Below are 14,583 nucleotides of genomic sequence, written 5' to 3' on the forward strand. Positions count from 1 at the left end.
TCAGGCGGAATTTTTTCCAGTTGAGAATCTTTTTAATAATCGGAAATACAAATTTTGTGTGTTATAATTGAGTTTGTTGAGTTATATTAGTAGTCTATTATGTTAAATGATACACTTTCCGTTTAAAAACAGTGTAATCCCCTGTTTCCCGCCGTGAATACAATCAATACAGTAATCCGTCCAGCTGTAATCCCATGTTTCACGCCATGAATACAGTCGAATACACTCGAATACAACAACTGATTAGCTGGACTTCCCTGATTCACGCCTATTTTTGTGATTGTATTCATGTATACAATAGCTTAAATACATCAAATACATCATGTAACCACAGAAAAGGTATCTATAATTCGTAATATAGCAAATGGTATCTATAGATGACTAATTACTACTAAAAGATAGTGCTTTATGAATATTTCTCTTAATATAAGCCAAAATTTTGTGACTTTCATATGAATATATATACGCACGTGTAATCATTATAATTGAAAGTAATATATTTTAACAGAATCTAATCCACTGCACTGTGGAATTTGCTCTTTAAATTGGTTAGAACTCCGAATCTATTGACTTTCCATTCTATAACCACCTCTGCTTATGCAGTTTAATATGTGTATTTATATTACTTTCGGACCCATTGGTCAAAAAAGTGGTTATGGTACTCTGTACCAACTAACATAAGATCTTGCAAGAAAAACTTGTGCATATAAGATAGGACACAGTAATAATTTTACACTTCAATATTCATTACATGATTACATCCAAACAGCTCATTCTTAAAGGTACAAAGGTTTGCCATTCCCAACAAAATAGGAAGAAGAAAAAAAAAAGGAAAGAGATGTTACAACAACGACAACGATTCAGTGCCAAATAAGTTGCGTTTATTATCAAATTTTGTGATGGATTAGACCACAAACAGTAACAAGAGCCATAACCAATGAGTGATCAACATGAGGTTCCACAACCAATGTTAATACATCACTTCCAAATAGTACGCCTGAAGTTGCTTGTTTTTGTTTTACCTGAGAAACACATAGCCAAAAAAATTTTTACATGATCAGTATACTTTAACTTGTCATAGCAGGTAACCTGTATCGTTTTTCATATTATTATTCTAATTTTTACGGACGGTTATATGTTGTTATCTCAAAATTAAGGGTAGTGACTAACCTCTGCAACAAGTCTGCCTGCTTGGGTCACAATTTTAATTGATGTTGTGCCAAGGATAATGTTATAGCAGTTTGCTTCAGCTTGATTACATCCCAATATAACATTATAGTAATTCATATTATCTCCCCTAAGGACATTGTGAATTTTCTTCACTTGAAACCATGGTATCTCTTTACTAGTCACTCCTTCATAACTCCATTTATAGCCATCCCAATGTCCAAAAACTGGAACTTTCTGAGGAGAAAAAAAAACAAGAAAATATTTGAGTATTGTTAGAGATAGTATTAACTAAATAAAAAATATACTGCAATTCTCTAGCAGTTTAAACTTTTAAATAAAATGGTTATATAATTCAACATGGTATTAGAACAGACAACATCGTGAACTCAATCTCATTGTCACTCAATTATTTGAAGGAACTTTTACGTATTTGGCTCATAAAAAAGAATCAATCCTGCACGTAAGCGGCCAACTTATGCTTACCCTATTTCGAACAGAAAAGAGAACTCTGCCATTAGAATCCATGAGATGGACTTCCTTGCTACGTTTTATGTTGTAGTTATCAATTCGGTAAACAATTTGGCCTTTTGAATCATAAACAGTGCAACCATTTCCATGGTAAACTAGAGATTTCATCCACAAAGTAAATATTTCTCTTCTTGGGCTCATATAAGAGTTTGAAGAAATTGAAGAAGAAGAAGAAATAGTACTTAGATTTGATTTTTCAGAATAAACTTTAGCCATTGAAATGGACTTATTAGAGAGGAAGTTGGAAATATCTAATTTGAGGAAGAAGACATTGGAAAGGGGTATATATACTTGCAAAAAGAATATTAAAGAGATGGATAATTAACTAAGTGAACAGAACCATGCACAATAAAGTTTTCCACTTTCTTGGTCACTTCTTTCTGGCTAATGGCTTAAATGCTAAAGAAACGTGCAAATATTAACTTACTTTTAAAAAANTATATATATATATTATTTTACTGAATTGGCAGAGGCGAACCTATGTGTAACCTTGAGGGGTTACTGGCCGGACTCCATAAACTTTAGTAGAAGTCTTATATATGTATATGTGTATACCTTGAAAATGGTTAATTATATATGTCAATTGGCACACTGGACACTAAAAGCCTTTAGGGAGCATTGGTTGAGTAGAATACCGGTGCCCCCTGTTGCGTTAAAATCATTGGGTTCGCCTCTACTTGCTATATTCAATATAATCAGCTAAGCAACTAGCGTGCGTCTCGACTATTTCATAGGATAACTGCTACATCCAACCAGCAAAGTTAAGTAGATAGAAATAAATAACCTAATAGTATATTTTTATCTCAATTATGATTTAATTAAACCTGATATCCAAGATTTACGGATACTTCATTAATCACAAGGTCACATTATAAGAGCTGATATTAACCGTTAAGTTCCAATGAAAAGTTGAAAATGAAATAAGCAAAAGAAAGAGGGGAATACACAAGTGCTATTGCTGTATTGTACTTGAGGTGGTGGTTTCTTTTTGGCTATTTTAGATGCCTTATACTTTTAGCATTGGAGTTCTAATTAATAAGCGTTATATCGGAATCTTCTAGCTGTACCTACATAGTTCTTGATATAGAATCAAACTATTCCAATCAAGGACGGTTGTACTCCGGAATAGGGTGGCAAACGGGCGGGTCAGGTCGGATATGGACGGGCCAAAGCGGATAATAAAAAAAGGGATGAATTATCCGACACGAACCATTCACGAAAAAAAACGGGTTAACCGGCGGATAATATGGATATCCATAGTTTCTTAAATATGATCACTTTTGGAAGAAATCCTAGTCTCCCACACTTGAAGAACCCCTAATTTGAGGTTTCACAAATGTAAAAGTTAAACCCGTTTATAATTAGTTATCCATTGGTTATCTAGTTTCTAAGTGGATAATATGGTTCTTATCCATATTTGACCCGTTTTTAAAAGGTTCATTATCCAACCCATTTTTTAATAAATAATATGGGTGGATAACTGTTCTTTTAACCATTTTGCCGCCCCTACTTTGGGGAGACAATGAGTGTATGCACACTGTCTTTTGCTCAAGTTATACACACATCGTTCGGCGATGAAAGACGAGGATACCGATTTCAATGTCTCCAAGGACCGTCGTGCATCGAATATACATCGGTACTCATTCTCCCGTAAACAGTACGACAATGGAAGATCCTTAGACATAATAGCCCTCATCAGAAAACAACGTATATGGAACTAACTAAGAATCTTAACATGTGATAGGATACAGGAAATCGGTCCTAAGTCACTCCGCGTACGAAGAACCGCTTTGCAAAATTCCAAAGCACCAATTGACGATAGTAACAATTTTTCTCACAAAAATGGAATATTTAGTGGCAAAATTTGTTTGCGATAATGCTCAGCCACCCGCTCATTTCCAATGACGATATTGTCCTTGAGGATAGCGTGTAAAAGGAACTCCTCGATATACTTGGACTGATATGAACCAAATCCTCAAACGGTGAGTTAATGCGAAAGCAGGCCAAGCTCCATAAGAGCCCAACGGGCTCCTATGGCAATTTATTGAGAAGCTCACTCTCAGCCGGGCTCGAAGCAGAAGGTAGAACGTAATACCTCTGGTTGGTTAACTCATCACGCTATTACAAAAGAGTCTAGCGGAGACAAAGAAAGAATTCATTTTTACTCTATTTTCGCGTCCAATCCGGATCCACCCTAAACTGAAGAGCGGGGTTAAGCGAGGCGCATAACAATATATCGAAACAGTACTCATACCCGAGTTGCTCATATAATTAAAATAAAATAAAATATTTGTATTAAGATTCAATCTGATTATCATAAAGAAGTAGCGAATCAAGTGGTACATTGTTCTTACTAATTTAAACCTAGATCCGCATATGATTTCGAGATTTTTAAAACAACACTTTCTTCTTTACCTAGCGCTGTCTCTCCCACACTATATGTGATATTTGAACTTTGAGATTCAATTCGTCATGATATATTTCTCTTAAAATAATATAATTGAAACACCTACTCAATAGTAACGCTCATGTCTAACCAGAAAAATTTGGAAAGTCCAACGTAGAAACACACTCCCATTCCATTCTGTATTTTGAAGAACCCCCCCACCCCACCCCACCCCACCCCCTAAACACCCTTTTCTTACCTTCATGCTGCTACCTTATTGTATCCTTAGCTAACTATCTTAATCAGCTTATGTATCTTCGTTCCTAATAATTAATGGAATCCTCCTTTTAGAAAAAAAAAACCAAGAAAAGTAAAGAAAAATCACTTATAAACAATCTGATCCCTAATATTCAACGAGGCAATGATGCCAAAGCACCTTTAATACAGTGGTTGACAAGTCAAACTCTGTTCAAATATGAGTTTTTATCAAATTTATATATATGTTGGTGGTCACCCTATGTATGGTGTGAATTAAAGGTTACTAAATAATTTTGCATAAATATTATATATCCAGTTCTTTGACCAAAAAATAACACAGAATGTTTTTGAATATATTTTGTCAACAAAAAAGTGGAAGAGGTATATATGCTTATTGCGAATAGGAATATTTGATTTATTTAACACCCTTTTTTTCTTGCAGGTGCATGGTTTGTAGTTAGTTAATCGTAGAATCAACGTGCCAAATTCCAATATATATTAAACGAAAAAGAAAGCAACAGAAGACTTAAAAAGAACTCAAAAGATGCTAATCCTTTTTTATGACTACTACATATGGGATTACTTTTTAAAATTATCTTTTAGAAGGAAATGAAAAACGAGAAAGAAAGCATTTTACAAAGAAAGAAAAAAGAAATGCAATACAGTCAAAAAGAATTACATCCGCTAGCTAAATATATACAAAATACATTATATTGTATATTTTGTATATATATACAATATATATATATATATATATATATATATATATATATATATATATATATATATATATATATATATATATATATAAAGAATTACTGGCCATGATTTTTTAGATGGCTATACTGTATAATTTTCCCAAAATCAAAAGGGAGCTTCCCTTATACGTATCCAAATAAAATCTACTGAGTGTCGAAGAATATTTTGATAAAGACTTTCACCTTCACATAAACTGATAGGATATCATATTATTCCAGTATTTTTTTCTCTTTAGTGTGTTTTCTTTATCATTACAATATATGTTTACGTAATAGAGTTAGAGAATCTCCATTAAGGTAGGATTATGTTCATATTTATTCCTACAATGTTATTGCACATGATCAAAAGAAAGCTCCAACCACATGGCTGAAAGTAAAACTAAAGGAATAAGTATAATACTGATACTGACCTGACTTTGGCTGAAATAGTGTTGTATACGGCGTAATCAGAGAGTCCAATTTCTCGTCATTAAAGTGTCTCTGGAGATCACCTCGAGGCATCGAGGCTGCGAGGCCATGGTCGAGTTCCCTCCCTCGAAGTTCGCTGACGCCCGGCCTAATGATAATGTTGGCCGCGGTCATGATGGGAATGGGGAGTTCCCTAGGTATGCAGCTAGTGTTGGCAGGGTCTAGTGTCATCTAGTTGTCCCATCCCTCTATCTTTGTAATTAATGCTATGTTGGGTTTCCCCTCCTATATAAAGGGGGTCTTTGACACTTTGTAAGGTCTGTTGTTCCAATTACTCTACATGAAATATAGAAGAACATTCTCTTTTCTCACTGATATACTATCTCGATATTGCTGCTCTTATTTATTATCTTCATACTTGTCCTTCATTTATTGCTTATCATTGACCATAAAGAGCCATCGCTGATTGTTTTATAGTTGTTAGCCCTTCCCCGATTACCTTTAATAGCTCGAGCCCAAGCCCAGGGATCGACCTCTGTCGCGCCCCCTTTTTCTCGCGAAATCGGGTTTTTGACATTTGGGAAGACAACTCGTTTCCTTTTGGGAATTGGGTTTTGGATTGAAGAGTCGCCACCTAATGATTTAAGTGCATTAGGACACTAAGAAGGGTTTGAGTCAAGCAACCAGAGATTGGGTAAGGGCTTGAAATTATCCCAAGGGGAAGGTGTTTGACACCCCTCAGGATCCACTAGTGTGGTTCCCGGCCAAACTATTATTGTGACTTAAATGCAAATAACACATAGGCAAGTAAGAGTTTCAAATAAGAGGGGATTTTCATGTAATGGTCACAAATAAACAAAGTCGGAAAGAACTAAAGAGAGTTGATTTTCTTAGAAGAAATGGTTTTAAAAGATTTAAAAGAAATAAAGAACAAAGGGAAAGGGGGTCCTAGGTTTATTAATAATATGGATCACCCCACACAACATCCGGTAATCACTCCTCAATAAGGGGCTACACGTGATGTTATCGCGTGGTCATCATATCCATATCTACCCTTTCCCACCCCGTTAAGGTATTAAAGCGCGGAATGGTCTCGTTTACCTATTGCATGCTATTACCCGCTCCAATCCTATCAGTCCCGGAGGTACTTGGGACTACTAATCCTAAAGGGAGGAGATATTGGCTTATTTGTGGTTTCAAAAAGGTAAAAAACTAAGGCGACAGGCAAAACACATATAGCAAATTTGGGGAAAGCATATAAACAAACAAAAGGTTCAAATACACCTCCTTTAAACAGAGAAGCACATAATTTAGCATGTCTTGCACGTACTGTTTAAGGTCTAATTAAACTTAATAGGTTGAGGCAGACTAATTTATTATATAGTTCAAATAAGAAGCCCGAATTAGGCCTGCCTGCTGGTTGTAGCTAATAAAATCTGATTTGGTTTATAAAATTCACTCTATGGTTTGCCTAGGTGTTGGACGAGGGTCCTATAGGCATGATATCTACTAATTTCAGAAATAATGAATTAAACTGAATACGTACTGATTTAAGAAAGCTGCCGGTTATTAAAAGAAAGGCGAGTTTTAGCAAAAGATCATATGTTCTGCAACTGGTAAGGCATTATTACTGGTTTTAGACTTGAAGCGATTCAGGTTTGGTTAAAGCTCCTATAGGCATGCTTTCTATGCGTTTTTTGACTTTCGAACACTTTTACAGTCATAAAGAAACGCAGAAATCCTACAAACATGATATCTAGGTGTTGTATTTTATATGAACATGATATCTAATTGTAATTGATTATTTAGGGCCTATAACATGTTTGCCTAATGAAAGTGGATATGCAAGATTCAGAAAGACCTATAGGCATATTTTCTATATGCATATGCAGAATTCAGATTTCGTATAATTGTAGACATGACATCTATATGAGAGAATGCAGGATCCCTATAGACATGGTATCTATATATGAGAGAATGCAGGATACCTACAGACATGGTATCTATATATGAGAGAACGCAGAAATTCAGAAACTCCTATAGACATGGTATCTATATATGAGAGAATGCAGGATTCCTAAAGACATGGTATCTGTATATGAGAGAATGCAGAAATTCCTAAAAACATGTTATCTACCCTTTGCATACATGGTTACCCCTTCCCTTTTTCATTAGCCATCCCTGAGAGTTTTATTACAAAGTTATTACAGCCCAGAAAAAAAAGAAGTAAAGTAAAGAAAATACATTAGAAATTAAAAGTATAACCAAGGAGAGTCTGATTCAGACATCCTGTCTGAGGTATGAAGTAAACCAACTCCAAAAGGTCACATTTCAAAGCCTTTCTCCCATTTGGGGTGTGTCAAAGTTCCCTAAGAGTCTCACATGAACTCCAGGCAGTGCTCACACCCAAATGCATTACCACATTAAGACATAGTGCAGTGGAAGGGCCAGCCCTCAGGTGTCCAAGTTCAGAGAGAACTCAAGGTCCCAAGGGAAGGCTCATAAGAGGGGGGGCAGAACTTAGGGACTAAGAGAGAGTGCAAGTGCAGAAGTGGAATTCTGAAAGGGGAAAGGGAAAAGGGAAACAACTTAAATCAGTACACATAAGGGTATAGGGAATGAGGAGTTGCAAGAGGCAAAAGCAGGCTGGTAGGCATACCAAGCAATGGGAGATGCTGGCACACCCTTAGGCCTGTTAACACATATTGTTTAGAGGTTAAGATCCCCATCGATCAAACTTAATTCATGGACGACAACTTACATTTCCATGCCTCAAGTCATAACTCAAAACACATAGGGGTAATAGGGGGTAGGGATTCATTACAAACAAACAGAAAGGAATCAACATGCTATTTTAAATATTTAACTTTGCAGAAGCAGTAAAGTAGACATGGATACAAAAGCTATAAATAAACACATTGTGATGATGCTAAAGCTTTAATTAGGACATACCAGTTTCAAAGAAACAAATAGAGAAAAAGCAATAGGTCTTGTGATCAGGCCACAGTGCAGGCAAAGAGAGAATACTATTATGAGTAAGTATGAGTTCAGAAGAGGTTGTGAATTGCGAAGTGAAGGATTGTAAATCGTATGTGCTGTGTGTTAAAGAGTCGTGCATTTATAGTGTTGAAAACCAGGCAGAAATAAGGTAAGAAAATAGTTAAGGAACTGATTGTCAATCAATTACACAAGACTTCCCTTAATTAAGGGATTTAGATTCAAACAGGTAAAAAAAAATTTAAGGAAAGAAATTGAATAAGCACTTTGTGCACATCATGTAATTAGGGGCAAATACATAAAAGGTTATTTAAGGACAGGGTTTTGAAGTACACGGTTGTACAAATAAGGTAAGAAAATCAATTAACAACCAGTAAATCAAAAAATCAAGGATCTTGTAATTACTGACCCATGAATGAACCAAGTCGCAAAAGCCGAGAAGGGTTTTAACTTAGGTCGAGTCACAGAGAGAATCAGCAAACAAGGAAAAAAAAGCAATCAGACATACTCAAAAGGATGTCTGAACTAATCACAAATTTGAAAACCATTTTAGAGGGAAATTCATTGCATATAAAGAGCATATAGACATGTCAAGCATGAAAGAAGATGTTGTGTTATTGTAAAAATCAGTAGAAAATAGACCACAGAAGCATAGTTGCCGCAAAGTAGATGAGAAGTATCGTTTAGCAGCATACAAAGGATCCGATATACAGTTCTCGGAAGTGTTTAGCAAAAGCTGGAATCATGTGAAAAAACAAGCTTTTTGAAACTCATTTTAGAGACTTGAAATAGGTTCAGAGGTCTCAGAAAGAACTGAAACCTCTACCATGTTCCTCTCAGCAACTGACACTCGTGAGAAACATGATAGAAAGGCAACATGCAGAGCACAGTAGAAGAGCTCAAAGAAAAAAAAATAGAGTAGAAGAAACTAACACGAAACATAAAAAATGGAAAAATTGATAAGATCGGTGGTAGAAACATGCTGAGAAGTTTAATAAGGAAACTTAAGAACATAGTAATGGAAATATAGTAGGGGAAACATATCAGAACACACTAGAGAAGATACAATGGAGAAAGCATACGAGCACACAGTATAGGAAAATACAGCAGAAGAAGCATGTAAGAACATGGTAGGAGAAAATATAAGAACATAGTAGAGGCAAATACACACAAAAGAAAAGAGAAACATTTAAAACTTTTCAGAAAACCCTAGATCGGAAAAGAAATGGTTTTGAAAGTAATTTTTTGCAAGAAAAGTCAGAGAAATCGTTTGAGAACTTAGGGAAAGCATAGATACACAATGGATCTAAAGGAATCGGAGAAAATCTCGAAGGGTTATGGTTTCAGAAGAACCCTAGAAATGAGAAAGGCTTTGAAAGGTCACCGATCTAAGTCGGAGAGGTCAAAGTCAGGCTCGAGCAACCATGATGCACCGGAGCAAGGCCGGAGATGACCGTGGAACTCGAATCGAACGAAGCCTGGACCAAACTTCGTCGTGGTCAGGTCTTGAATCTTCAAGGACCAGGCATGTAGGAGCAATAGGAGGTAGGTATAGGGCCTCCATAAGCTTGAAAGACATGGATTCCGGTGGCTTTCAGGGCGGAGATGGTGGCTAGGGTTTGAGAGGATTCGAGACAGTTTGAGAGACTGGAGGGTTCAGAGGCGGCTGGTAGGTGAAAGTGATTAGGGTTTTGGGGGGTAAGGGTAAATTAAAAAGGAAAGATTAAAACGTGGTCGTTGATCATTTTGATCAACGAGGGGATCCGGGCGGGTTATGTAGAAGGGTCGTGGGTCGGGTAATTTTAGGAGTTGGGCTGGGTAATTGAAATTAAAATTGGGTTGGATTAGGGATGCCAAATATGGCCAAAATTGAAATAAAAACAGGCTAGCATTTAAATAGCCATTTTTCCTTATTTATTTTATAAAAAATAGTAAAATATTTTCTGGAAACAAATTAAAAATACTAACTTAATTAATAATATATAAATATTAGATTAAAAATATCGGACTCAATTTTGTAAGTACAAAATGCAATTAAATCTTAAAATAGGCTAATATTGCAATTATATGCAATTTAGCTTTAAAAATACCAAATAAATTTATAAAATATACAAAAATTATGTTAGCTACATTTTAGCATAAATATAGAATTCCAATAAATAAACTACCAAAAATAATAATTATGGAAATAATCATTGGTTTTTTATAGATGAAGAAAAGGGTAATAAATCATTTTAAAAACCTTAAAATTATGGGAAAATAGTAAAAATGCTTGGATATACTTATATATGCGTATATATGCTATTTTAAAGATATTTCGCATATAAAAAACATACAGAGAAAAATTGGGTATCAACAACCTCGAGACCCTGTGTCGGTCAGTCCGAGGCCCCGATTGGCTAGCTCATCGATTTTGATTATAACTTTATTTTAGCTCGCATCTCGCCTCTAAACTTCATACATATAGCACTATCTGCTTGAATAACTAGCATAAAAATAGATCACGTATTTTTAGAGTCCCATCAACAAATTTAATTGTTATTACCATTTTCACGGTAAACAGTTTGGCGCCCACCGTGGGGCTAAAAATAATAGTGATTATTTTCTTGCTGGTTTCATCACATAACGCAAGTTATCTTTCACACTTTTTATTGTCCAAGATCTTCAGTTTCAGGTTAAAATGTCTGATTCAGTAAATAACAATATTGAGAACCATGGAGAAAATGGTGTGGCTATTCCAGGTGTTGGTGAGCCGCCACAAAATCTCGAGAACGCGCCAGGACCGATTCCGGCGGACGGAATCTCATGCGACGCTCGATACATTGAGATAAGCTCCCACACCAACACGAGCATACACCAAGGTGACCAACAGGAAGCCCAAAAAGTCCCGGCTAGGGAAGAACGGGAAGTTAACCTTCATGTTATTTTTGAAATATTGCAGGCACAACAGCTAGCTACTGCTCGACTGCAAAGTCACCAGAAGACTCCTAGCACAGTAGCACCGAGGACAGCTCTCCTGGTCGAACAGGTACTGGAGAGGTCAAGCAATAACGGGACGATAGCTGATCCCGCCATCATAAAATGCTTGAGGACCTCACCAAAAGGATCGAATCGGGCGAGAAAATGATAGCAGCCAACGACAAGAAGGTCGAGAGCTACAACTCCAGGGTCGACCAAATCCCGGGCGCGCCCACGATCCTGAAAGGTGTGGATTTGAAGAAGTTCGTGCAAAGGACGTTGCTTGAGGAAGCAGCTCTGAAACCCATTCCAAAGAAATTCAGAAAAAAACATAGCAATCTTCAGAGAAATTATATAATACATCTGAATACATAAATTATATTAATTGAAAACACATATGAATACATAGAATACAACGGGATACATTGAAATACAATGAAAAAAATGACAGTGAATAAAATAAATACAGGGAATACAGAGAGATACATTGAATTACAATGGAAAAAAAGACAATGAATACAATGAAATACATGAAAATACAGCGTGATACGTTGAAAATGCATTGAAATATATTAACGGAAAATCAAGTTGCTCAACCCCAAACTCCGTCGTCTTTGCTCAACAACAAACCCTAATGTCCGCCTTGTAGCCAAATAGTCCTTCCATCTTCAAAGATCTTGCACGTTCAAACCTGGAGGAAGTGACTGCTTCAACTTGTCGGCCTTCTCAAAGTCGGACACACAGAGTGTGTAGAGGTACTTGGAGCAGCGAACCTTGAATTTGACCATATCCATATTCTTCTTGATCTTGACAGATCGTGCATCCTTCCTTAAACTAATGTTTTTTGGGGTAAGCATAAAACTATATATGGAGATGTCAGATTTGTTGAACCAAATTAAACTAAATACTTAGCGAAAAAGAATGATGGTTTGCGCTTGTTTTGTGTGGGTTAGGGTTTGTTGTTGCTGTGCGTTAGAAGGAGGAGGAGAGCGGAAATTTTAATGGGATGGGGGAAGAGAATGGGATGTATCAAAGTAGACAGAAAAAGAAAAAAGTGTAACTGATTAGCGTATTTAGTGGCTTAGGGCTATGAGGTAACCAAAATTAAATATTTGCTATAAACCTTAAAAGGTATCTATTGAATATAATATTTTTAAATGATATTTATTTAAAATAAATAAGGTGTTAACCTTTGCTATAGGAGGTAAAAATTCCTAAAATTTTCAGCAAAGATTACTTTTAGCCCGTGGTGGAACCCATTTATATCTAATAGCTGCAAAACTGTATAAAATTTATATNATTATTTTCAGAACAGCTATATAGTATCATTTTACCTAAAAAAAAATTATTCAAGTCATCGTTTTATGAGAAAATTATGAAGTGGATGTAGCATAAGCTTAACGGTTACTTATTTAACTAATGATAAACATATTGATAAAAAAATTGAAAAACCTGGAATCATAAACCACGAAGAATAGAGAGAGAAGCTCCATCTTCTATCTAAAAAATTCCTAGACTACCTTAATCAATTTCTCTAGCCATATCCAATCCAAAGAAGGATACTGATATGGAGATGGTTTTAGTTCCCCCTAAACCACCCGATATTAACATAGATTCTACCCCCAAAACTTCTGGAAATCAACAAGCCTCCTTTAAAGATAAATTAATTGGGGGAGAGGAAGGGACGGACATCATAATTGAAACCGCCGTCCCACTGTCCAACGACATTCTTACTTCCTTCTTACCAGGGTATACAAATGATAATACATCGGGGAAAAGAAAAAATTTCCTCTCTCAAGAGGTTAGAAACCATATGTATATGCATTGAAAATACTCCATAATCATAAAATTACAAGGTAAACAAACTCTCTAACAAATCCTTAGAAAAAAAGTTCAGGAACTGTGGAAAGTGAATGAAAACTTTCCTCTAATTGAACTAGGTTCAGATTACTATATTGCAAAATTTCAAAAGCAAGAGTGCATTAATTCAGTTCTTCAAAACGGACAATGGTTCATCTTTGGTCATTTCCTCTCTCGCCAAAGGTGGGAACCAAACTTTGTAGCTTCTGATGCTAAACAAATATGTACTGCTATTTGGATCCGTCTCCCGATTTACCTACTGAATTTTATGACGGGATTATTCTTCAAAAAATTAGAAACTCTATTGGAAGACTCTTAAAAGTTTATGCTTGTACATCATCTACCTTAAGTTATGCTAGACTATGTGTGAAAATTCCAATGGACAAACCTGTGGCAAAACTCATATTTATTGAGGAGCATAAGCAAATAATTGAATACGAAGGAGACAAAATTCTATGTAAAAAATGCGGTTCATTAGGACACACTTTAGGCCATTGTCCTACCACATTAATTCCAATGTCCCAGGTGGAGAATAATAAAGAAGGAGCAGTACAACATCAAGACACTCAAAGTTCACACAAATCAAGCAATGAGGATGACTGGCACACTGTATCCTTTCAAAAATCTAGAAGATCGGATAAGAGAATTCCAAAGGCAGGCAAGGAGACAAAAATGGAGGCAGGTATTGATGTTAAAATATTCAATGCCTCTACAGGTAAGTATATCAATACTCAAAAGTTGAAATTTGTCAATAAGAATTCTAACTCCTTGTCAACTAGCAAAGGTAATATGGTTCATACTCGTATAGCTAATACCACCAATGCCATGATGGAAGTGAAATCAGCTAGTTTTCAGTTAGAAAACCGCTTCTCCAAGTTGTTGAATGAACACACTGTTTTGGACATTACCCCTCAAAAAATATTCTTTATTACTACCCAATTGTCTTGACATGCAGCAGTCCATTGGTAAATTGGACACGTCAATTACCACTAGGATTAATAATACCACTACTAAACCTATTCACCTTGTTCCAAACATATCTTCTAGTATAGATTATCCTAGTAATTTAACTAGCAACCCTACTAACACCGGCACTATTAACTCTAATGACATGACCACTAAAAACGAAAATACTACAAATGGCAACCCACACTTGTCCATAGAACCAAAGCATAGTGAACAAATGGAGGAAAGCATGCGACATGTGGCCGAACCTTGCCATGCAAAATCTTCTTCTATATCTCCTATGCTAACCATTAC

At 35.9% G+C, this 14,583-nt stretch overlaps 1 protein-coding gene across 1 annotated transcript; it reads right to left on the minus strand.

The window, feature by feature from the left end:
• Positions 1-730: 730 nt before the first annotated feature.
• On the minus strand, positions 731-1,942 carry LOC109208543 (protein LURP-one-related 11-like). The gene is made up of 3 exons (XM_019371668.1): positions 1,654-1,942; positions 1,171-1,404; positions 731-1,022 (listed from the first exon to the last, which is right to left on the minus strand). The coding sequence occupies exons 1-3, from the start codon at positions 1,912-1,914 to the stop codon at positions 888-890; spliced, it is 630 nt and encodes a 209-aa protein (XP_019227213.1). The 5' UTR covers positions 1,915-1,942; the 3' UTR covers positions 731-887.
• Positions 1,943-14,583: the final 12,641 nt, after the last annotated feature.

The sequence above is a fragment of the Nicotiana attenuata genome, unplaced genomic scaffold (assembly GCF_001879085.1).
Source record: "Nicotiana attenuata strain UT unplaced genomic scaffold, NIATTr2, whole genome shotgun sequence".
In the NCBI taxonomy this organism is placed as follows: Eukaryota; Viridiplantae; Streptophyta; class Magnoliopsida; order Solanales; family Solanaceae; genus Nicotiana; species Nicotiana attenuata.

What these genes read in the sequence shown, in the direction of transcription:
- LOC109208543 (XM_019371668.1), bottom strand. Translation starts at nt 1,914, where the DNA reads ATGGCTAAAGTTTATTCTGAAAAATCAAATCTAAGTACTATTTCTTCT. An exon ending in TCTTTTCTGTTCGAAATAGG is followed by an intron (nt 1,405 to 1,653) that starts GTAAGCATAAGT and finishes TTTTCTCCTCAG; the next exon opens with AAAGTTCCAGTTTTTGGACA. An exon ending in CAGGCAGACTTGTTGCAGAG is followed by an intron (nt 1,023 to 1,170) that starts GTTAGTCACTAC and finishes TGTGTTTCTCAG; the next exon opens with GTAAAACAAAAACAAGCAAC.